Source organism: Microcebus murinus, chromosome 2, assembly GCF_040939455.1.
Source record: "Microcebus murinus isolate Inina chromosome 2, M.murinus_Inina_mat1.0, whole genome shotgun sequence".
Taxonomy (NCBI): domain Eukaryota; kingdom Metazoa; phylum Chordata; class Mammalia; order Primates; family Cheirogaleidae; genus Microcebus; species Microcebus murinus.
This window is the reverse complement of record NC_134105.1, coordinates 469,165-492,661: the sequence shown is the minus strand read 5'-3', so window position 1 is coordinate 492,661 and position 23,497 is coordinate 469,165. Positions and strand designations below refer to the sequence as shown.

The following is a 23,497-nucleotide window of genomic DNA, read 5'->3' as shown; positions in this document are numbered from 1 at the left end:
TGGGAAACAGAAAAATTCATGAGACTCGCTTTTTTGCGACATTTGCACTTCACTGTGGTCTGGAAGTGAGGCCGCAGCGTCTCCAGGCTGTGCCTCTGCAGACCCTCCCACCCGCCTCCGTCCCAGCACGTCTGGCTTCTCTCCTCATTGAGTCCCCCACCTGCCGCTCGCTGCCCTTCAGCCACGGTGGCCTTTTCCTAAGACCCTGACTTGCCCTGCCCGGCCCCCGGCTCCCAGCGTCTGGCCCCAGCATCAGCTCCCCGCCCCCACCCCGGCTCCCCAGTGGCTCTTCCTCCACTGCATCCGGCCAACGCCGGCTGTCTGTGCTGTGCTCCCTCCTCCCCGGGGACCACGGGTGTGTTCACTGCACCCATGCTGTCTGGGGGAGCTGTCTGAGGTGAGGCCCCCCCCACTGCAGTCTTCCTTTCCACGCATGGTACTGACACCAAGACCTCTGGGAGGAGGTGACCCTCGAGCCCACGGGCCATAAGACTCCATGCTCTCAGCTCCCAGAACCACAAACTCCTACTTTGCAGAGAGGTTCGGCTTCCTGCTCCACCCTGGGAGCCCGAGGGCCTGGGCCACTTAACTCCTGACTACAGACACCTCTCGGCTGCGACAGTCGTCCTCGCCCAGCCTGGATCTCGCAAGCAGGCAGAATGCCACGGCCACGTTGTCTTCCTCAGCGCGCCTGCGCAGCTGGCAGTCCAAAACCCCCCGTGAAGCCCAAGATCAGCAAAGAGAGAACCAAGAAGTGTATCTGGCACCAGTCAGACTCGTGTGTCAAAATTACACGTAGCTGGCAGGAACCCAGAGGTATTGACAACAGGGCAGGGCTCGAGAAGATTCAAGGGCCAGGCCCCGACGCCCAGCACCGGTTATGGGAGCAACAGAGCACAGGCTGCCCAGTGGCTCCCGGAAGTGCCTGGTCCAGCACGTCAAGGAGCCGGGAGTGCTGCTGACGTGCAGAGACCGCTCGTGATGTTTCCTGCAGGAACTGCAAAGCGGTTGTGGAAAGAGCAGCCCAGCTGGCCAGCAGGGTCACCAACCCCAACGCCAGGTTGCGCAGCGAAGGAAATGGACGGATAGCTCATGTGCACATTTTATTTGTGTTTAAATAAAACCACAAAAACTGCAAAAAAAAAGAGCAACGACCAAAACGACTGTGCCACAGCCAGGAGAGCCTGGCGACCCTGCCCACAGCTTTCTCCACGCACAGCTCCAACAAGGGTGGCTTGCTGCCGTCTCGCCTGCTGCAGAAAGGAGAACTGGGGTCAGGAAGGGAGAGGGGAAGAGAGGACAGGGCTCCACAGCGGAGGAGGCGGCAGAAGTCCTGACAGACACACGGTCGCGGCCCCGTCGTGGGCAGGGGGGTGGCACCTCGGAGCCATCTGGCAGAGGGGACAGCACACCTGTGTGTCCCGGGCAAGGTGGCACCGCCACGTGAGAAGGAGGCATTGCCATCGGGAAAGCCCGTGACGCAGAGACGCTGAAAGGTGCCCGCGCTTGCCTGGAAAGGGGACAGCTCAGTCCCTGAACTTGGAGTGACCAAGCCGGAAGGGCTCAGAGGCCGTGCAGCCCAGCCTCGGTGCCACACAGGCAGGATCCCCTGGCTTTCGGAGAGTTCTTCGGCCCGTGCGAGGGCATGCGAGAAGAGGAACCAGGCGTCCCGACTCTCCCACTGTTGACACATCCCTGACCAGACCAGACCACAGCGTGTGCTGGCGGCGGGACTTGTCCCCGTTCCCCGCGGGACTGGCTGCATCCCAGTGAAGAAATGCAACAGCCCAGGGCAACTTTTAGAGCATCACCGACCCCTTACTTCCATCCTTGTTTTCATTACTCTCAATGAGCACACACTTTTTTGACATGTCTATTTTTAAAAAATCTTTATTGCTTTTCCTGATTATAGAATCAATGTAAAAGTTCAAATATGACAAATGACTGTAAAAAGCACATTTTTTAATGTTGAAAAACACATGCTCATTTCAAAAAATTCAAGTATCATAAAACACACGATTTGGAAAATGAGTCCTTTGTCACCCAGTCTCCCCCCACCACGTCCCCAGGATTACTGGCCTGACACACGTGGAAGACACGAAAGCCTGCCCTTTGCAAGACAAACGGATCACACTCTTCACACTCTACACAGCCAAGCCGCCTGGGCGCCTAGCACTTCCCTTCTCCACTCACGGCCGCGCCTCTCGTGAACGCCGCAACTGCTGCACGGTTTGCGTTCTGTCCTCGTATTAGGTTGGACATGCATGAAATGAATGACATCGACCGCTTTTAACCTAGAGAAACAGCAGTTTCACGTGGTTCGACGTGGCGCCACAACCAGCAGTCGCCCGCTGTGGACTTGGGAGGGTTCAGACTTTGCCGCCATAGACGGCCCAGCGGCGGGGGTGTCCTTGCGAGTTCCGGACGGAGCACAGACGTTTTGCCAAAGCTGCGTGCCGCTCTCGGGGGCACGTAGAGGAGTCCGGAGGATGGAGCTGCCGTGTGCTGCGGGAGGAGAGGCCCACACACAGACCGCTCGTCCCTCAGGCGGGGCGGCCAAGGCCAGCCGTGATGCGGTTTGGCGTGGAGCCCATACCACGTGAGCACGCAGAATGCCGGTGATGTCAGAAAACGGAAGGATCCCTGAGCTCAAAGACAACTCCTGCTCCCGGCAGGCCGGTATGACCCACAGACGTTCCGTGAGCAGCCTAAAGCTGCCCTCTGGGAGTTGGGCTCTCAAAAGGCACAAAAAAAGATTCAGAAATATACTGAAATCAGAATTGCAGGAGATACGTTTTTTCTTTCCTTTTTTTTTTTTTTTTTTGAGACAGTATCTCACTCTGTTGCCTGGGCTAGAGTGCTGTGGCGTCAGGCTAGCTCACAGCAACCTCAAACTCAAGCGATCCTCCTGCCTCAGCCTCCCTAGTAGCTGGGACTACAGGCATGTGCCACCGTGCCCGACTAATTTTTTTCTATTTTTAGTTGTTTGGCTAATTTCTTTCTATTTATAGTAGAGACAGGGTCTCGCTCTTGCTCAGGCTGGTCTCGAACTCCTGAGCCCAAGCAATCCTCCCACCTCGGCCTCCCAGAGTGCTAGGAGGAGATATGTTTTAAGTTTTTTTTCTAGGAACTATTGGAGTGACCAAAAAAAAAAAAAAAAATTAGCACCTGTTAACGTTGTGCCGACACAGCAGGCCTCACCCGAGCACAGCGTCACCGGGACTTGCGAGCCGGCCGCTTCCTCTTCGGCCCTGTCCGGGGTTTGTAGATCCTGTCGGGGTCACAGGTGAGCTTGTGGGTGGTTTTCTTGTGGCAGGCGATGTGCACCAATTTTAGGTTCTCAGAGGTAAAAAGCAGGCTGTAGAAATACTCCCAGTCTACCTCCCTTCCGTCTTGTCCCTCGACGGCTCCGGCCAGCGTGGGGACAATGGTGCGCTTCTTTTCTATTCTGCAAAGCAAGGTGAGAGATCGTCGTGCTCTGCCGCCACAGCGCCACGGGCTCACTTCCCATCAGACCACTGACACGCTCACAGCACGGTTCCCGCTCGGCCGGCACAGCTAAGCGCAGGGCGTTCTGCCGTTCACAGGAAAAGGCCAGTGGAGAATGAGATGTCGGAGGGAGCCTCGTGTGGAGACATCCCGAAGAACCAGGGCCCGGGGAAGGAGCAGCTGCGGGAGCTGTCTCGGGAGCCCTGGCCGCGACTCCCCCAGACTCATCCCAGCGCCGTCACCGACAGGCCGTGCCCGGGGGGCCGCGTCTGTCCAGCAGAGCCTGACCTCAAAGCTTGATTTGCGGGCATTGCGGGCATTCAAAATACTGAAAATACACAGGAAGAAAAGGGGGAGTCAACCATGTTCCCATCACTCGTAGTCACCCGCCATCGAGAACTGACCCATTTGCTTCCACATTTTAACCAGGTATAGGTTTATTAAAAAAAAATGCCTGCTATTGACTGAAAATTTTAGAAGTGCACCCTTACAAATAAAGCTGCAGTCACCTGTGCCTACCACCCTTGGTCTCATCTCCTCTTTACGCCCCAGAGGTAATCACTACTAAGGGTTTGATGTTTATCTTTCAGTGACAATTTCATACTTCTATTTGCATATTTGTGGTTCTGTTTTAAAAATATACGATATTGTCCTAGCACTCTGGACGGCCGAGGTGGGTGGATCGCTCAAGGTTAACAGTTTGAAACCAGCCTGAGCAAGAGTGAGACCCCATCTCTACTAAAAATAGGAAGAAATTAATTGGCCAACTGACAATATGTAGAAAAAAATTAGCTGGGCATGGTGGCACATGCCTATAGTCCCACATACTTGGGAGGCTGAGGCAGGAGGATCGCTTGAGCCCAGGAGTTTGAGGATGCTGTGAGCTAGGCTGATGCCACAGCACTCTGGCCCAGGCAACAGAGTGAGACCCTGTCTCAAAATATATATATATAAATGATATTGCTCTGTGTGAAGCCGTTCCACTCACAAGCAAACCACTCACAGGCCCGTCAACACATGTAGGCAGGCACTGGGGAACTGACGAGACAGGGTTAGAGACCCCACAGCAGGGCTCTGGCCCGGCTGGCGCGGACCCCTCTCCCATTAATGCAGAGAAATACCGAACAAAAGTCACCTTTTAAAAAAAGACATAGTTGAGATCAAAAGACAGAAGGGGCTCCTCAGCTGCAGAGACGAGAGAAACGAATGCCTGATCCACCAGGACAGCTACACGCCAGGGCCACACCGCAGTTCCCGCCCTGATGCAGGCCAGGGACGCTCAAGAGACAGTCCCTGTCGTTAAAGGGGACACAAAAGCTGGAGCCGAGTCCAGGACAGATGAAAGGCATTGGAGCTGCAGAGAGAATTAGTGAACAACGTGGGAAGTGTCCTGGTCTGCTGTAACAAAACAGCACAGACTAGGGGCTTAAACCACAGACATTTATTTCTTCACAGTTCTGGAGGCTGGACGTCTGAGACCAAGGTGCCAGCCGGGCCCTGGTGTGGGCTCTTCCTGGCCATCTGCCTGCTGTATCCTCACATGACGGGAGGAGAGAGTTACTCTCTTCCCCTTTTTATAAAGACACCAGCAAAGCACGAAACAGAACATCTTCATGCTGAACAGGGTGGGGAAGGACTTCTTAACACACAAAAATGAAAAGGTACATGTGAGTACACTGAAATTTAAAACTCGTCATGATAAAACGCATCACAGAATTAAAGACAAGCCAAAATCGTATAAGATACCTCTAATATAAATAGTCACCAAGGAATTAGTACCCAGAATATGTAAAGTAAGCCTACAAATAAATAAGAACAAAAACCCAATAAAAAATGAGCAAAGGAAAGCAACATAGAAGACACCCACTGTGTTTGGATATGGCTCGTTTGCCCTCCCCCCAGTCTCCTATGGAAATTGGGTCCCCAGTGTTGGAGGTGGGGCCTGGTGGGAGGGGTTTGGGTCCCCCATGAATGGCGGTGCCATTTCCCCAAAGTGAGTGCGTCCCACTTAGATCCCGCGAGAACTGGTGGTTGAAAAGAGCCTGGCACCCCCCTCTCTCCTGCTTCTGCTCTTACCATGCTCCACACACACACCCGCCCCCCTCACCTTCCACCTAACGGGGAGCAGCCTGGGCCCTCCCCAGAGGCAGACGCTTGGTGCCACTTCTTGTGCAGCCTGCAGAACTGTGAGCCAAACATACCTCTTTTCTTTACAAATTACCCAGCCCCAGATATTCCTTAATGGCAACACAAGAAGACAACACAAGTGGCCAATAAACATGTAAAGAGATAACCAAATTTCCCAGTAATCAGGAAAATAAAAATTAAAGCAAGAGAATCCGTTTCTCACCTATCAGACAGGATAAATGCCATAAGTACAATGGCACCAAGTGGTGTCAAGAACGTGGAGCACCGTGGACTCGCACAAGCTCTCAGCACTCAGAGAGGGGAGGTGGCTGTCACAGGTCACTCAGGGCAGCCTTTCCCACACTGGACTGCACACACCCAAATCCAAATCCCCGGCACCCGAGAAATGTCTGGACGGGGCCTGAGATTCTGCATTCCTACTCCGCTCTCAGATGCCGCTGAGGCTTTGAAAGTGACCACACTTTAAATAACGTGGAACCAGACCATACGGGTTCATTCCGTATTGAGTGCTCATCCCAGGGTTTTTTACAAAAGCGAAAAATCAGAAGTAATGTAAATGCCCACCAGTATGGAAACAAAAGTTAAAATTAGAGTCTATTCAAAAATAAAGTGTTCTGCGCCTGTTCAAACAAATATACCAACTCTATAAACGCGTCCCCACAAGCACGGTATGACGCGACAGAGCAGGATGCCATGTGTACGCGTGTGAGGCTCAGGCACGTGGCGAGGGTGTGATGACAGGCATCAGAAGGGCGTGCAGATTCCAGAACGGTGCTTCCCCAGGGGCGAGGAAAGGGGCTGGCACAGAAGGCTTGATTCACTCTTACACTTTTACAAAAATCTGATTCCAAAAAGTGACACAGGCTGTGCGTCCCTTATCCGAAATGCTTGGGACTAGGCGTGTTTTGGGTCTGGAACTCTTTTGGACTTGGGAACATTTGCATTACACTCACTGACTCATCATCCCAAATCTGAAAAACAGAGATGCTCCGACCAGCACTTCCTTTGAGCATCGCGTCGAAGTTCAGAAAGTTTCAGACCTTGGAGCATTTCAGATTTCGGATGAGGGATGCGCAACCTGTGTAGCCATTTTAAGGGCATTTGAAGATCTCTGTCTTTATGAAGCAAGGGTGCGGACACGAGTATGGTTAAGGGAAGTATCCCAGTTTAAAACAATGGCGTTTTCCATCCCGCCCTTTCCTTTAGTGCCGTAGAGCTCCTGTAGCTACTAAAACCACCCCGCTGGCCGCGGCCGGTGCTGGGCCCAGCTCAGCAAGAAGAGCCCTGCACGCCAAGAGCACCCGCTGTCGCGGCGCATCCTGGTTCCAGCACACAAGGCACTCTGTGCCCGGGCCCTGCGCTTTGGGGAAGGCAGGCGAGGCCCAGCTCCACCTGGGTGGGAACGGAGGGGACGGGAACTCCAGGTCACACAGCACTGAAAGAACAGTGCACACCCGCCCCGAGGCCCTTCCCTGGCTGTAACATCCCGAGGTGGGGACGGGACCCTGGCAGGGCGCTCTTCTGGCCTGTGAATGAGGTTCTCAGCACAGCCGCTCCCGAACCCTCCTGGGAGAGCGCACTTACATGTGGTCCAGGTTCCAGGTGCTGAAGAGGACCCTGCTCTCCCTGTTGCTGTAGGGGTTGATGGAGTGTCTCGACAAGCAGCTGTCCATGTCGAAGGGGCCCTGGGGGCCAAGAGAGCAAGAGGAGGCCAGGAAGTGAGTCTGTCATCGCTGTCTCCACCACCCAGTCCAGTGGTCTTACTGAGACCCCCCGGGCAGGCCCTGCGGGGATCGAGTCCCCGGTCAACGGTTTCACTCAGTACCTCACCACCTACGCTGGGACAGACCTGCCATCTCCGGCCCCCCTCACCCCTGTGATCACACACCAGCAGCCACACCTCATGGGAGCGAGGCCGAGGAGGTGCTGACTTGCCTGGGGCAGGGCCAGCACGTGGCAAACAAGGACCTGTGTGCCACAGGGCTCCCCGACATTTCCCTACAATCCTGACACGGAGGCTGGGCCACCTTGCTGCGGCACCATGGCCACCTGTTCCCACCAGCCCACCCCCGCCCAACCCCATGCCAAAGCTCTGCCTCCTCCCCAGCTCCCCTCCTGACTGGCCCACCACACCCCAGGACACTGGCTGTGCCCCTGCCCTTGCCTGTTTACATCTCTTTCACCGTCCCTGACACTGGCACCTCCTTGAGGCCAGGGGTGACCTGCACAGCCCGAGCCTGGCGTTACTCAGCGAGTGTCTAGGCGAGCTCATCGGAAAGTCTGGATGTCAAGCTAACTAGGAAGAAGTACATTTATGGTCAGAGTCCATCACCCATGGAAAGAATCTGCCCATTAGTGGCAGCCAGGAGCCTTTTTCAGCAATAAGGAGCCACAAGAGGCCACATCTACCACCCAGCCCCTGCGGCTGGGACCTCTTAGTGGCTCCACGAAGGCCGCCCGGGTGGGGGACGTTACTGGGGAGGTGACTGCAGTTGTAAATGGCAAGAGGTGCCCCCTGGTTCCTCTCCACACCGGGGCGGGCTCCGGAGACTCACCAAAGCCCCTGATGCCATCACCACCCAAGGCTGGACACGCCTAACATGGCACAGAAGGGGAACCCGCCAAGGCAGCGGGAAAGAGGCATGAGCGTCAACAGCCCCGCCCGTCCCGCACGGGTCACTGGCTCCAGCCTCCAGACACTGCGCCCTGGGCCCCAAGAGTTGGTGGCACCTGTTCAAGATGGTGCTCCTGTGACCTGGCCAGAGCCTGGGGGTGTCTGCCTGTGTGGCCAATACCACGCTGCCTGGCAGTCAAGCGTAACTAGTGCCCAGAATGCCACACGCAGCCACAATTCCTGAAATGCCAGAACTCTCGGTCACCTAGAAAGCTCATCCAGGGGGAACAGAATCTTTTTTCAGAAGCCCTGAACTGTCCTTCTCTGAGAGCCCTCAGTGAGTGCCGCTGCTCCTGCATGCTGAACTCGACCCTCCCGAGACCCCCACAAGCTGCACCTGTTCACTCCCCCCCAAACACTAGCGGTTCTCAAAGTGGAGTCCCTGGGCAGGAACTTGTCAGAAATGCAGATTCTCAGGCCCACTGCTATGGTCTGAATGTTTCTGTCCCCCCAAAATTCATGTGCTGAAATCCTAATCCCTAGGTGATGGTGTTGAGGTGGGGCCTTTGGGAGGTCCTGAGAGCAGAGGGTGCCCCCCCCCACCCCCGGTGGAACCAGAGCCCTTATGAGAAGACACACAGAGAATCTGCTCTCCCCTCCACCCTCCACGAGAGGAGACGGCAAGAGGGTCCCTTCTACACGCCAGGAAGAGGACCCCCGCCAGACACCGAAATTGCCAACACCTCGATTTTGACTTCCGGCCTCCAGGATGAAGAGAAATGAATGTCTGCTATAGAAGCTCCTGTAATCTGTCATGGCAGCCCGAGCTGACCTAAGACACGGCCCAGACCTACAGACACAGAAGCCCTGGGAGCCCCGTACAAGCTCCCCGGGGACTCCCAGGCACGTGAGGCCTGACACAGTCCTGCCCTCACTGTGAACGTGAGAGCTGCACCCCTCACGGGGCTTTGCCCAGGCAGCCAAGGGCTGAACGTCCTCACCTGCCTTGCCCCAGGGGGGCTGCCTAGGACACAGAAAAGCAGCTCACCTGGCAGGAGAACCAGCCTTCCGGTGTACAAAGACGGCCGCTGGCCTTAGCTCCTCTATCGAAGTAGCTGCCGTTGTACTGCACGGACTTGAGCTTCTCACACATGGAGCCCAGGACCCGCACGTACTGCTCTCGAGCCTCCGCGCCCACCATGGAGGCGCAGGAGTTCACCTGGAAGACCAAGGAGCACGCACGGCCTGACGCGCCACGGCCCAAACCCACGCCGGGCTCCCGATCCTCAACTCCACGGCCCTCAGAGACCCCGCCCCTGTGGCCACAGGGTCGAGACCCGCTTAGCTGTCCCCTGGGAAATTGCTCTGAGCCCAGGACGTGGAGGGAATCACGACACCAGCCCATCAGGCTGCGTCAGAACTGGAGGAAACGAGTCAGGTAGTGGCTGTCTCGCTGTGGTCAGGCGGAAAGTGGGGAGCAGAAGGGCCCACACCTATTACACTTAGGATGAATACCGTGAGCTAGGTTAGGAAATTCAGGGGAGCAAGGACCATCACCCAGACCTTGAGGAAATGCAGAAAAAGAGGAGACAGCAGAAAATTAGCAATTGTGCCACCCAGAGTGGGGTAGGCCATGGGCACAGGGACGCCAACCATGTGGGGCAACACCAGCACAGAACATGCCACCCAGGGGCCTCTGCAGCGCCCTCCACAGGCTAAAGGTATGTCATGGCATGACGTGACATGATGTGGCCTGGTGTGTCATGCTATGTAAACACGAAACCCACATTCAGACGTGGCAGACAGAAGAGGGGCAGAGCTGGCTCCACCTCTGGGAGGGGAGGGAGGTGGAGGGGTTTGCAGACCAAGGAGCCACGTGACAGTTGAGGGGGTGACCCTCACCTACAGCGTGGCTGCCTGGCCCTGCAGACCTCTGCCAGCTTTGATCACAGCTGGACAAATGATGAACTCAAGCTCTGGGCGTCCTCTCCCCGATCTGCCCTGGCACTCATCCCCATCCCCCGCCCTGCGAGCTAGAGCAGGTCACGACACCAGCTCTGTGCTCAGCCTCCCCGTGGGCGGTAGGCAGGTGCGGGATGACAGCAGGACAGTGGTGCCACAGCACTGTGTGTGTTCGACATCCTGGAGAGCTCCGGGGCGGGGGACAGCCCGGGTCCAACAAAGACCACAAGCAGGAACCCAGGCGGAGGCAGGCAGGGCGGGGCAGGGCCTGCATCTCCCCAGCCTGAGGTGCCTTCCATGCCACAGCTCCTCTAGGGAGCACAGTGTCCAGCTTTCCACCATGAAAATTAAAATTGAGATACATGGCAGGGCACGGAGCATCAGGGTGGGGGATGGAAGGTGAAGGAACAAAATAGCCTCGGAGCTCCCCACCACCCACAGGGCATAAGGCAGCATGCTGCAAAAAACAGACCACAGAGGCCAGGCGCAGTGGCTCACGCCGGTAATCCTAGCACTCTGGGAGGCCAAGGCGGGCGGATTGCTCGAGGTCAGGAGTTCGAAACCAGCCTGAGCAAGAGCAAGACCCCGTCTCTACTATAAATAGAAACAAATTAATTGGCCAACTAATATATATATAGAAAAAATTAGCCGGGCATGGTGGCGCATGCCTGTAGTCCCAGCTACTGGGGAGGCTGAGGCAGCAGGATTGCTTGAGCCCAGGAGTTTGAGGTTGCTGTGAGCTAGGCTGACGCCACGGCACTCTAGGCTGGGCAACAGCGTCTCAAAAAAAGAAAACAAAACAAAACAGACCGCAGAGCCCCCAGGCTGTGCTCGGCCACCCACCCACTCCACTTGTGCTGCTGGGACACCCATCCCTCCTCTTGTCCCGTCCAAAAAGATCTGAAGGGACGGCACAGAACCCAATCCGGTGGGGGCACAAGGCCCACGTGACTGAGCACCCCCCAGAGCAGGGACACTTCTCCTGCTGTTTGCGGCAGCTCCTGCTCTCCACCCTGCTCCTCAATTGTCGTCTGGTCTATTTTGTTGTTGGAAGGGAGCAGAATAGAGACCACGGTGGGGCGTGGGCCCGAGGGCTCACTTCTTTCCAAAGGGAAACTGCAGTTTCCGCTGGCGACATCACACTTAAATCCACATCCTTCAGCGTCCGATGTCTCCCCGGGAAGGAAGGGGCTGGTCTATTTAAAAAGCCAGAGCTCAGACCCAGCAACGACCCCAAGTGCCTCCAAGCAGTCTTCAGCTCGGCAAACGCCATCCCGCCTTTCCATTGCTTCTCAGAGGTCAGGGGACTGCGCTGCACCACACGACAGAAAGTAAATGCGTGTGCTGGAAAGGGGCACCCTCGGGAGAGAACGGCGGACAGAGAGAAGATCTTAAGTTCATGTCAAAATCGAACCACCCGATGCATGAAGATGTTCAGAGGCCATTGTATTGCCATGCAATACAACAGGGGAACACACGATGGAAGGAGAAAGTGTCACCCTGGCCGGGCACTGCCCATGCCAGCCAGGCCAGAGGGGACACCAGCACCCTGCGCTGGGGAGGACGGAAGCCCGACACCAACTGCAGGAGGAGGCCGAGCAGTGCGATGGTGACGCCGTGCGCTCCTCCAGGTGCCCCGCTCGTCTGCTGGCTTAGCTCGGCAGTGCAGGCGCAGGCGTGGTAGCCCTGCCAACTGCCCGCTGTTCCGAGGACGGGGGCCTCCTGAGCCCGCACAGCTGGCCTTCCCAAACCCGCCAGCAGCCCTACCTCTAACACAACAGGCTTACCTCTCTCAGGTAACCCCGGATCCGGCTCTCACAGCTGTATCTCAGGTAGCTAGACTTGTTCCTAAATCGGGACTCCAAGCCTGCAAGGAAAAGGAGGAGACCCCCCGAGTCCATGGGGCAGGCCAGGGGCCTCTCGGTCTGTGCCCTGCGCAGCCCAGGTGCCAAGCGGGCCAGGACGCGAGGGGCAGATTGCAGCATCTTGCGGAGCATTCTGAGAGTGACGTACACAGTGCGTTTAGGTTCTGTTTGTTCTGGAAGCATCTCAAATGCCACCAAGGGGCTTCAGCCTGGCTAGCCCTCAGCCGCTTTTCCAAGAGGGTTTCAGTCTGTCGGGGTTGGCTACAGATGGCTTCAAAGGCCAGTCCAAAAGGCAGCAGCAACCCAAGCGTCAATCAATAGGAAATGTGGCGTGCACATACGAGTGTCACGCAGCCTAGACAAGGAAGGGAACTGACACCTGCCAAGACATGGTGACCTGAGGGCCTGTGCAGAGTGGAACTAGCCGCTCACAAAGGGCAAACCCTGCACGAAACCACCCACAGGAGGCCTCCGAGTCACCAAATCACAGAGACAGGAAGTGGAACGGGGGTTGCCAGGGGCTGGTGGGGATGGAGAGTCAGTGTTTAATGGGGACACTTTCAGGATGGGAAGATGAGCAGGGTTCTGAAGAGGGATGGTGGTGACAGTTCACAGCAATGAGAATGTGCTTAACGCCACTGAATATGCACTAAAGATTGGTTTTGATGGTAAATTTTAAGTTTTAGGTATTTTACCACAATTAAAAAAAATAATTAAAAAGGCCCATGCAAGGGGTGCCCGGGACTCTGACCCATCGCGTGAGCTCCTGCCGGACGCCTTTCCCACGAGGCCCGGGGCTTCCTGTGAGCACCTTCTGTTCAGAGGCCCCACCCCCACCCCGTGAAGCCAGGTGAGCCCCAAACTGGGGGGCTCTGGGACCTGAAATAGGACCCAACTCCTCCTGGCCCCTCGGGCCGCGAGGAAGCCCTCCCCTGCCAGCTCGGCCTGCCCAGAGCCCCTTCCACACGCACCTTCAAACCACGGCGGGTCCTCCGCCCGGGTCTCGGCCGCGATGTTCTGGCTGACGTTGTGCAGCAGGTCGGCCAGCAGCTTCTGCCGCAGCGGGGCCTGCTCGTCCGACAGCAGCTGCCGGGCAGCCTGGATGACCTCCGCGTGCGGCTGGTGAAACACACTGAGGAAGTGACCGATGTCACTCACGTCTGCCACCAATGGGGGGACAAACAGAAAGGCGTACAGTCCAGTGGAAGGCACGTGCTGCCCCAGCCACGAGAAGTCTCTCTCTGCCCACATCTCTGTCCTAACCTCTCAGAGCCTGGGGACTGTCCCCAGGCCCTCGTCCCTGCCCTGACCCCACCTGGCAACCACCTGTCAGGGCGCCGTGAGGATGTGCTTTGGAACATGAAAGCACCACCCTGCAAACGGCTGCCCTTCCTTGAGGCCTCTCCTCCGAACCAAGCCGCCCCTTCTCTGGCCCCTCCCGCCAGACCTTACTCCAGACCTGCAAATCACTTTTCCTGCTCCCTCCCGGAGTCTTCTCACAACTCCCCAAAGCAGTGAGCTCTCCCAGCAAGCTCTTAATAGGAAGTGAAAGTCTAGCAAGGACCGCAACAAAATGTTAGCAAACAGAACTCAGTAATAGATAAAAAGGTGTAAACGCCACAGTCAAGTGGGAATGCAAGGCTGGTTCTATAGTTGGAAATCAATCAGTGTGATCCACCCTATCAGCAGGTTACGGAAGAAAAGCCACACGATCATATCAATGGATGCAGAAAAACATAGGAGGAAATCTTGGGGACCAAAGGCTTGGTGAAAAGTTCTTCCACTTAATGCCAAAAGCACAAGCATAAAAGAAAATAATTGACAAATCGAGTTTTATCAAAATTCAAAACTCTTGCTCTGGGAAGATACTGGCAAGAGGAAGAAAAGACAAGCTACAGAAGAAGAGAAAATACACACAAACTGCATATCTGACAAAAAACTCATATCCGGGTGTATTAGGGGGAAAAAAAACTTTCAAAACTCAAACAGTGGCCGAACGCGGTGGCTCACGCCTGTAATCCTAGCACTGTGGGAGGCCAAGGCGGGCGGATGGCTCGAGGTCAGGAGTTCGAAACCAGCCTGAGCAAGAGCAAGACCCCATCTCTACTATAAATAGAAAGAAATTAATTGGCCAACTAATATATATAGAAAAAATGAGCCGGGCATGGTGGCACATGCCTGTAGTCCCAGCTACTCGGGAGGCTGAGACAGGAGGATCACTTGAGCCCAGGAGTTTGAGGTTGCTGAGAGCTAGGCTGACGCCACGGCACTCACTCTAGCCTGGGCAACAAAGCGAGACTCTGTCTCAAAAAAAAAAAACTCAAACGGTTACAAAAAATCCAATTAGAAGGCCGGGCGCGGTGGCTCACGCCTGTAATCCTAGCACTCTGGGAGGCCGAGGCGGGCGGATTGCTCAAGGTCAGGAGTTCAAAACCAGCCTGAGCGAGACTCCGTCTCTACCATAAAAAAATAGAAAGAAATTAATTGGCCAACTAATATATATAATATAAAAATCAGCCGGGCATGGTGGCTCGTGCCTGTAGTCCCAGCTACTCGGGAGGCTGAGGCAGGAGGATCGCTTGAGCCCAGGAGTTTGAGGTTGCTGTGAGCTAGGATGACGCCATGGCACTCACTCTAGCCTGGGCAAGAAAGCGAGACTCTGTCTCAAAAAAAAAAAAAAAATCCAATTAGAAAATGGGCAAAAGATATGAAGAAACATTTCACGAAGAGCATCCACAGATGGCAAATAAGCACATAAAGATGTTCCGTGCCATTAGCCATTGGAGAAATGCAAATCAAGGCCACAATGAACTATGGTATCACCATACACCAATCCAAATGATTAAACAAAAAATAGTGACAATGCCAAAGGCTGGTGAGGCTGCTGAGAAACTGGATCTTCTGTACATTGTTGGTAGAGAGATAAAATGGTGCAGCCACTCTGCAAAACAGTTTAGAAGTTTCTTTTTCTTTTTTCTTTTTTTTGGAATAGCTTTATTAAAACATAATTCCCATCCTTACAAAAAATTTAAAAATTAGCCAGATGTGGTGGTGTGCCCCTGTAGCCCCAGCTAAAGTGGAGGATGAGGCAGGAGGATCACTGGAGCCCAGGGGTCTGAGGCTGCAGGGAGCTATGATTGCACCACTGCACTCCAGCCTGGGTGACAGAGTGAGACCCCATCTCTAAAAAAAAAAAAAAAAGGAACAAACTATTGATACATACAACTTAGATGGATCTCAGGGAGAGGAATACAGAGGGGCAGCGTGAGGGAGAAACTTGGTGGTGAAGGATGGGGGAAGTCTGTACCTCAAATGCAGTGCTGGTCATATGAATCTACCTGGGGATACCTGACAGAACAATACACACACATTGCACCAATGTCACCTTCCTGGTTTTGAGAATGTACCACGGTTATGTCAGATGTCACCTTTGGGGGAATTGGTGAAGGCCACACAGGACCTTCCTGACTTTCTTTGCAGCTTCCTACAAATCTATCATTGTTTCTAAATACACAGTTCAAATATTTTCTAAAAGTCTACAAAGAAAAGGACTGGTGTTCTCAGTGAGAGAGCGGGACAAAGCACCAGAGAGAAGGGACAAAGACAGACAGATGAAGAGACCGAGCAGTGGAGAGGGGACGGAGAGACCACCCTGTTCTGCTCTCATTCAACCGTACCAAGAAGTGGGAAAGAAAAGGAAACATCCAAAGCCACCCAATACCCCATGGTCTCCTGCTCCAGCTCCCACAGGGCCATCCCAGATGGCATCACAGTGATGCCATCTGGCCGCCTCCTGTAGAATGACAAGACCCAATGGACACAGAGGGCCTGCAACCTCAGAGCACACACCAGGTGCGCCACCCCTCCTGCTGACAGCTCAGCCCCAACACCACGGCCGCCCGCCACACAGACACTACCCTTCGGCTTCCCTCTTTCTGCCCCGTTGGCAGAGAAGCCAGGACGCCCTCCAGTCCCAGAAGCTCCCACGTCCTTCCCAGGGCACCAGAAGTGTCCCTGAAGCATAACCCCCTTTGCACAGGAGCCAGACAACCCTCCCAGGAAGGGCACACGATGGTGTCGTGCCTGTCCCAGGGGTTGGAACCTCTCCCTCATGGACACTCACACAAGCCGCACAGAACTTGCCATCCAGCTGTTCTGGAAGGCAAAACTTGTGTCCTGGGGCTTTTATATGGAAACCCCTACAGAACCACCACTCAAAGCAATTGCCCCAAACACGATCCCTAAGGACAGCCTTTAAGTAAACACCATTAAGAAACTGAGCATCGTGGGAGCCACCACCCGTCCCCTTAGAAAGAGGCACAGCCCGGCAGATGCAAGTGACATCTCTCTCTGGCTCCACCTTACCCACAAAACTGTGTGGTCCCCAATCCCAAGCCCTCCCTTTGCCCTAGGGAGTTACTAGGATGCCTCAGAAGAACACAAACAAAATTAAAAGAATTTTCTTTAAAAAGACAACCAACTGAACAACTGTGCTCATGCACAAGAGGACTGAAGACCTGGCCACCTACGTGACCCTGACCACTGACTGACCCTGACCCTGACCTCTGACTCCAGAGGGCCTCAACCTTGAGACTGGAGGGGAGAGTAAAGGGGGCCCCTCCCTTCCTAACTGGCACCTGGGTTAAGCCCCCCAGGCCCGCCCACTGGGCCAGCTTCCCGCCACCCCCAAGGCCCTTGCCACTTACAGCCCTGCCAGGTCTGTCCCGAGGTGAGCAGCACCAGCTCGGCATTGTCCGGGATGCTGGGGAAGTAGTCTTCGGTCAGCTCCGTGCCGTCCTCGTACAGGCACAGCCAGGAGCTGCGCACCGGGAGCTGCGGGGCAGGGGGAGGAAGGGTCTCAGGCGGCCACTCTCTGGGCAGCAAGACAGCGTTTTTCATATGGAGGCCTCACCAACAAGAAGGAGCTCAGTGTAAAGAGCCTGTCTCTGGACGCTGCCTGTGTGCTACACCAATTTTTTTTTTTTTTTTTTTTTTTGGCAAGAACCAGCACGTCCAAACAAGAGCACCTGACCGCAGGCCGTTCTAAAATATTAAAAGTCATCTAAAAATATATACCAAGTGGTGACTGTTTGCTTTGCAGAATTCACTACACAGACTTTTTTTTTTTTTTTTTTGAGGGGGGTGCCTTATTATACTGCCCAGCGTGGTCTTGAACTCCTGGCCTCAGCGATACTCCTGTCTCAACCCGCTCGGTTTATCTGAGACTACAGGCCTGCAACGACCCGGCTCCGACCCGTCTGACCGAAAATGACTCACTGCCTCTGCAAAAGCGCGGCCGGCACGCGCGTGGCTGGCACATACACTCTTGGCTTGCCGAGATCTGGTTCCCTGTTACTGCACACTGGTCTGTTTTAGGCTTTTTTTTTTTTCAGGCCTTGTGTGAAGTTCTAGGCATTGTTATGGCAACTCCCCTCCCCCCCCAACAACAACAACACAGGCACACAGGCAAACCTAGCACTGGCCTGAGAAAACAAGCACAGCAAGGAAAGAGAGTGGAGACTGAAATCCGCCCAGGGGTTTGGAGCCCACCCAGCCCGACCGCGCCATCGCACAGGGGGCGCGGGGCGAGGCTGGAGAGGGGCCCTGTCCCCGAGCACCGCCAGCCGGGCACTGCCGCCAGGGACCCTGGGCCCGGGCAGAGTCGTCGCCACCCGCACGGTCGGCGGAGGGAAGGAGGGGTCCAGACGGCTCCCGCGGACGGCACGTGGCGGCGAGGGCTCCCGGGCGCGCCCGCCCGCCCCGCAGGCCTCGCGGGCCCCGCACCTGGAAGCGCAGGCATCCCTTGCGCAGCACCTCCTGGCAGCTCCTGCCCGCCACGCCGAACTTCCTCGGGCTGCGCAGGGCCCGCAGCTTCACGCTCTTGGCTTTCGGGAGCATTGCAAGCGTCCTCCAGGCCTCCGGGCCCCGCAGGCGCCGCTCCCGCGGTCGCCTGAGCCACCGGGGTCTCGCCGGCGGGCTCCGCGGGGCTGGCGCAGGCCGGGCGCCGAGCCCGGAAACTACACTACCCAGAAGGCCCCGGAAGCAAAGGCGCGCGTCGCCTTGTGCGCAGGCGCGGCCCCCGGAAACTGCATTGCCCCAGGCCCGAAGCAGCAGGAAACCTCTCCTTGTGCGCAGGCGCGGCCGGGTCAGAGAGGGGTCGCGCACGCGCGGAGGCTCTCGGCCCCGGGCTGAGCTTGGTTGTCATGAGAGCGGCGGCGGTGGCCCGGGCGATGGGCGGAGGCGGCCGGGGCTGCTCCTCGGCTGCCACCGCCGCAGCGGCTTGGGGGCGCAGGGCGGCCCGGGGCGGCGGGGAAGGCGCCACCTGAGTTCCGCCGGAGGCAGTGGCGGCCGCCGGGGAGGTTCGTGGAGGGCCGGTACCTGCCCGCCCCCGGGCCCGAGAGTTCGGGCCGGCTGCCTGTGGCCGCGGCGGCGCTGCACCGCCCTGGCCGCCGCCCTCCGCCGCGGGGGCTCCGCCGGGGGACCGTTCCGCCCTGAACAGGTACGGCCAAGGCGGCGTTGTGAGCCCGCACGGGGCCGGGGCCGGGGCCGGGGCCGGAGGGAGAGGGCCGCCCGGCGCCCGCGGCTCGCCCAGACCCAGGCTGGCCGGGGCCCCGGTCGGCGCTGCGGGGCCGGAGCTGGGCGTGCTTTGCAAGCCCAGGCGGCGGGGGTTCGGGCCTCGGACTCGCTGTCGCCCACGGACCGGGCGGTCTCGGGTTCTGGTGTCCGGAGGGTTGGGTCGGTGTCAGGCCTGCCCGCCTGCCCGGCCTGGTGCTCCCCATGCTGCCCGCGTGGGCACGGGCGCGTCCTGCCCACGGCGGCGCCGCGTCCCCGCCGAACCGCCGCCCCTGAGACCCTCGGCGAGTCGCCTCCCAGTGGGTCCCCTGTGTTTGGCGCCGGACGGAATTTTCCTGCCCCGGCTTTTCCTATTCTGGACGCATAGCTCGTAGTGGACCAGTTTAAACGTGTCCTACGGATCAAAAGATTGGAGAATGGTGCTCTGGCCCTGTATAGGTTAAATTTTGATCCTTTTCCTCTCCAATTTCAGGCTTCTCTGAAGCCCTTTCAATCCTTAAGATTACTTGACCAGACATCATTATTTAATTGTGTAACATTTAAGTTTTTTTTTTTTTAAAAAAGAAAACTGGAAACAAAGTTTGTTTCCTAGTCTGGTAACAGCACGTTTGGAAGTTGCTAAAATGAGTTTCAGTTTAATTCATAGTTAATTACCTTTTACTGTGCCAGTACCAGGAGGAGTGTAGTGAGGGAAGAGAGTGCAACTGCTGCTTGGGGAGGTCGCAGTCTGGCACTCTCTGGGTGCCGATGGACAGCCGGAATCCACACACCTCTGGTGAGGAAGACCAGCTGAGAACTAGGCATTCAGGAGAGCTTCTGTTCTTCCCAAATTGCTAATGGTAATTTTTTATAAAGCCTGGAAATAGCATCCTTCAGTGACACCCCCTGGGATCTCATGTAACCCTTGAGGGTTTACACAATGGAGACCCTAGGGTACAAAGCAGAAGATCTTTGGGAGGGGGTGGGCTAAAAAGAGAATCCTTTTCAAATATCAAACTGAGGTGATGACATTTCCTCTACAGTGCCCATGCATTTCTGCCTGGCTCTGAAAGGCCAGCCCTTTGTTTTGGATTTACTGGGGCAACATAGAATAGTGGAAGCACCTTTCTATTTGACTTTAAATGTCCCATATTTAGGACTTAGCACCATAGCAGAGTGTATTGGTTAAAATCAGAGATTGGAACCCAACTGCCTGAGAACAAATGCTGTTTTAAAGGTGGGATAGGGAGTTGCACCTGCTCTTAAAGATGATCAGAGAAGAATTCAGAGCAGACAGGTATTAACTTTGAGCTTTAGTTAAGTTTGGCTGGACTTCAGAGTTCAAGACAAAAAGTGATGGCTGGAAAAGCAAATTGGATTAGGGCAGAGACACTGTAATCCCTAGAGAGTCTTGAGTTGGGTCATGACCAGAACCAGGCCCTGAGGCATGTCCCTCTGGCAGGAGCCCAGGACGAGAGTCTGAGGCAGACAGTTGTGGCAGCGCTTTAAAAAGGATGGTGGTGGCCAGGCGTGGTGGCTCACGCCTGTAGTCCTAGCACTCTGGGAGGCTGAGGTGGGAGGATTGCACAAGGTCAGAAGTTCGAAACCAGCCTAAGCAAGAGGGAGACCCCATCTCTACTATAAATAGAAAGAAATTAATTGGCTAACTAATATACACAGAAAAAATTAGCCGGACATGGTGGCGTATGCTTGTAGTCCCAGCTACTTGGAAGGCTAAGGCAGAAGGATCGTTTGAGCCCAGGAGTTTGAGGTTGCTGTGAGCTAGGCTGATGCCACGGCACTCACTCTAGCCTGGGCAACAAAGCGAGACTCTGTCTCAAGGAAAAAAAAAAGGATGGTGGGATGAAAATAAGTATCACCAAGACTTGGCATGCTGTTGGGGGTGGGGTGGTCAGGGGAGGTGTCATGGCCAAGGGAAAAATAACTTTGGGCTCAGAGCCCAGGCAACCCAGAAGTGGTGGATCACAAAGAGGGTGAGGGGCAGGAGGCCACGTGTTTCTGGCATGGGGTGCCCGGGACACAGCTGGGGCTGTGTGGCAGGCAGCGGACCAGTGATGAGCTAATGCGATGCCCATGCTCATCAGCTTGCTGTTGGCGTGTGGCTCTCCTGCACAGTGCTGCCCTGCGATGGACGTTGTGTAAGAAATAACTGAGATCCTTAATAGTGGCCTGTCCTTCTCATTTTAATGCTTTTGTTCATGCATTCCAAGAAACATCAGTAAGTGCCAGCCAACACTTAATTTATTGAAGTGGTCCTCTTCAAGTCTCAATGAAAATGAAAGAAAGATCTAGATCAGGCATCAAGCTTGTCAAAACAAGTAGTTTCATATGGGGTATGTTTTTATGTTACCTCATGTTGAGAATTTCAATTCATAGCGTATCTTATCCCAGAATTTTCTGATGGATTCTTCTTTATCCTCTGTTTTAGTGAACAGTCTTATTTTCTGCTGATGATTTAGACCTAACTCAAATTGGCTTACTTAGGAGGAATTTGATTGGCTTAGTGAATGAGAAGTAACCAGGTCCATGAGCAGATTAGGCTTTAACTATGGCTGAGTCTAAGGGCTCAGAGGGTGGCTCTGCCTTGGCTGGCACTGCTTCCCTGGGTTAACTGCACGTGGCCTCCCCACCAGGTGGCCTCCAGCAGGCCTGGGGATAGAAAACTTCGCATTCCCGGAAGGCCCAGCAAAGTCCTGTGTTTGAGTCTCATCAGTCAAAGCTGGCTCACACTCTCATGTTCCCACCCTGAACCTGCTACTGTGGAGGGATGTAGAGTTCATGGAACGACCAAGGCTGGAAATGTGGCCCACACAGGCAGGACTGAGGGGGACGGCTCAGGGCGAGTGGGCCCCACCAGGGCTAGGGTGGGGAGGGCAGGGCCACCAACGGAAAACTGAGATGCTGTTTGCAAGTGAGGAGAGGATGGATGTCGGGCACAACATCCACCTCCAAAATGATGGTATCGAACTATGAGCAAAGTCAGGTTTACTAAAAAATCATGACATTAAAAAAAAAACATTCAACTAATATTTAAATATATCCTATATGTAAATCATTCAACCCAACTCTATGTGAACAATTTTGTACTTTGTCCATAGTTCCTGCTTTCCTTTTAGTTATACATTTTCATTTAGTAATCATTATTTTGTCAGAGCTTAAATTGCCTTTTCTGCCTTGTTATTGTATAACTAGTTAACTTACTGGTTGGACTAGTTTCCTAACTAATACAAACAAGTTTGTATTTATATACTAGCAAAAAACATTTTTGCCATGACAAAGTATCACAAACAAGATGGCTTATAACAGCATAAATTTGTTCTGGAGGCCAGAAGCCTGAAACTCAGGCGACAGCAGAGCCACACGCTCTCTGAAGGCTCAGGGGAGCATCCTTCCCTGCCTCTTCCAACTTCTGGTAGTTTCTGGCAACCCCGGGCATTCCCTGGCTTGCAGGTGCATCACTCCATTCTGCCTTTGTGGTCACGTGGTGTGCTCCCTGTGCATGTCTGTATCTCTGACCCCTTCTTGTAAGGACCCTTGTCAGCCTCAGTTTAACTAGATTATGACTGCAAAGACCCTGTTTTCAAATAAAGTCACATTCACAGGTAGGACATCAACATACCGTGTGGGTGGACACAATTCCGTCCACAACACTGGTCAAATTTTTGGGATAAATATTTAGGAAAAGTTAATGTAATTTAAATGGTATCTTAAGTAAAATTAGAAGTGTCTATAAAAAGTGTTTAACAAAAAAACTAGACTTTTTCAAAGTGATGAAAAAATTCTGAATACTTGGTGAATTACTGTGTACATTAGCAAGGCAAATCACTTTAAAGAAATCTTTCCTTTTCTTATAAACAGCCAAAGCGTGCAGAATGCCCCACAAGATTGGATTTGTAGTTGTCAGCTCATCCGGACACGAAGACGGCTTCAGTGCCCGGGAACTCATGATTCATGCGCCGACTGTCAGTGGGTGGAGGTCACCAAGGTAAGGGCTGGGCAGGCTGAGGGCGTGGGCTGGGCAGCACCGTTGGGTCCCACTGTGTGGGACTGAGGGGGACAGCTTGGGGCGAGTGGGCAGCCCCACCAGAGCTGGGGTGGGAAGGGGAGGGCCACTGATGGAAAACTGAGATGCTGTTTACGAATGAGGAGAAGATGGATGTCAGGCACAACACCCACCCTCAAAATGATGGTATCAAACTTTGAGCAAACTCAGGTTCACTAAAAAATCATGGTATTAAAAAAAATGCATTCTGAAGGGCGTGGGGTTCCTTTTATTCTGAGCCTCGAATTTTACTGTAACTTGGACATGGGGACCACCAGGTTGTCAGGTTGTGCTGCAGTGTCAGACATTTTGTTCTATGGTGGATTTTTTTCTTTCTGTTTATTATTAAGGACAATTTATGGACCCTTTTTTTCTGATAATATTCATCCACACTTAAGAAAATTTGCTAATACATAAAAGAATAAGGAACAGAAATGATCCCCCATAATTGTCTGATCATACTCCCTGACCACGTGCTGGGTTGCACATACTCATCTGCTTTCTGTGTGACGGTTGTGTTTGCAGATTTTTTAGTTTTACAGTGGGCTCCTGTGATAAAATTTTGCGTCTGCTTTTTTTTTTGAGACAGGGTCACGTTCTGTCACCAAGGCTGAGGTGCAGTGGCCCAGTCATAGCTTACTGCAACCCCGAACTCATTCCTGGGCTCATGTGATCCTCTTCCCTCAGTCTCCCAAGCAGCTAGGACTACAGGCATGCACCACTATACCCAGCTAAGTTTTTAAACAATTTTTGTAGGGACGAGGTCTCACTATATTGTCCAGGCTGATCCCAAATTCCTGGCCT

At 54.4% G+C, this 23,497-nt stretch overlaps 2 protein-coding genes and 1 pseudogene across 6 annotated transcripts in view; 2 read left to right on the top strand and 1 right to left on the bottom strand.

Moving 5' to 3' along the window:
* Window positions 1-436: 436 nt before the first annotated feature.
* Window positions 437-2,622, top strand: LOC142869575 (large ribosomal subunit protein eL32-like; annotated as a pseudogene).
* On the bottom strand, window positions 1,875-18,110 carry DFFB (DNA fragmentation factor subunit beta). Of its 4 annotated transcripts, none has more exons than XM_075993385.1 (8): window positions 17,863-18,110; window positions 16,785-16,911; window positions 13,050-13,238; window positions 12,001-12,080; window positions 9,300-9,470; window positions 7,222-7,322; window positions 4,625-4,782; window positions 3,700-3,817 (listed from the first exon to the last, which is right to left on the bottom strand). In XM_075993385.1, exons 1-7 carry the CDS (start codon window positions 17,974-17,976, stop codon window positions 4,671-4,673), a joined length of 894 nt encoding a protein of 297 aa, XP_075849500.1. In that variant the 5' UTR covers window positions 17,977-18,110; the 3' UTR covers window positions 3,700-3,817; window positions 4,625-4,670. The 4 variants fall into 4 exon arrangements, with proteins under 4 accessions (XP_075849499.1, XP_075849498.1, XP_075849500.1 ...); XM_075993386.1 differs by having other exon boundaries at window positions 4,625-4,674; XM_075993384.1 differs by lacking the exons at window positions 3,700-3,817; window positions 4,625-4,782 and adding an exon at window positions 1,875-3,448.
* A 111-nt stretch (window positions 18,111-18,221) lies between these two features.
* CEP104 (centrosomal protein 104) overlaps window positions 18,222-23,497 on the top strand; it is a 46,558-nt gene continuing 41,282 nt past the window's right edge. Inside the window, exons 1-2 of one of the 2 annotated variants that reach the window (XM_075993376.1) lie at window positions 18,222-18,577; window positions 22,510-22,636. In XM_075993376.1, the coding sequence (XP_075849491.1) occupies window positions 22,524-22,636 (113 nt within the window). In that variant the 5' untranslated portion in view covers window positions 18,222-18,577; window positions 22,510-22,523. The remainder of the gene's footprint in view (window positions 18,578-22,509; window positions 22,637-23,497) is intronic. The other variant, XM_012775777.3, reaches the window with a different exon arrangement.

Coding starts and splice junctions, on each gene's coding strand:
- DFFB (XM_075993383.1), bottom strand. CDS start 17,976: ATGCTCCCGAAAGCCAAGAGCGTGAAGCTGCGGGCCCTGCGCAGCCCG. Junction 12,081..13,049: donor GGACCCGCCGTGGTTTGAAG/GTGCGTGTGGAA, acceptor TTTTCCTTGCAG/GCTTGGAGTCCCGATTTAGG. Junction 3,818..7,221: donor ACCTGGAACCTGGACCACAT/GTAAGTGCGCTC, acceptor GTGTATTTTCAG/TATTTTGAATGCCCGCAATG.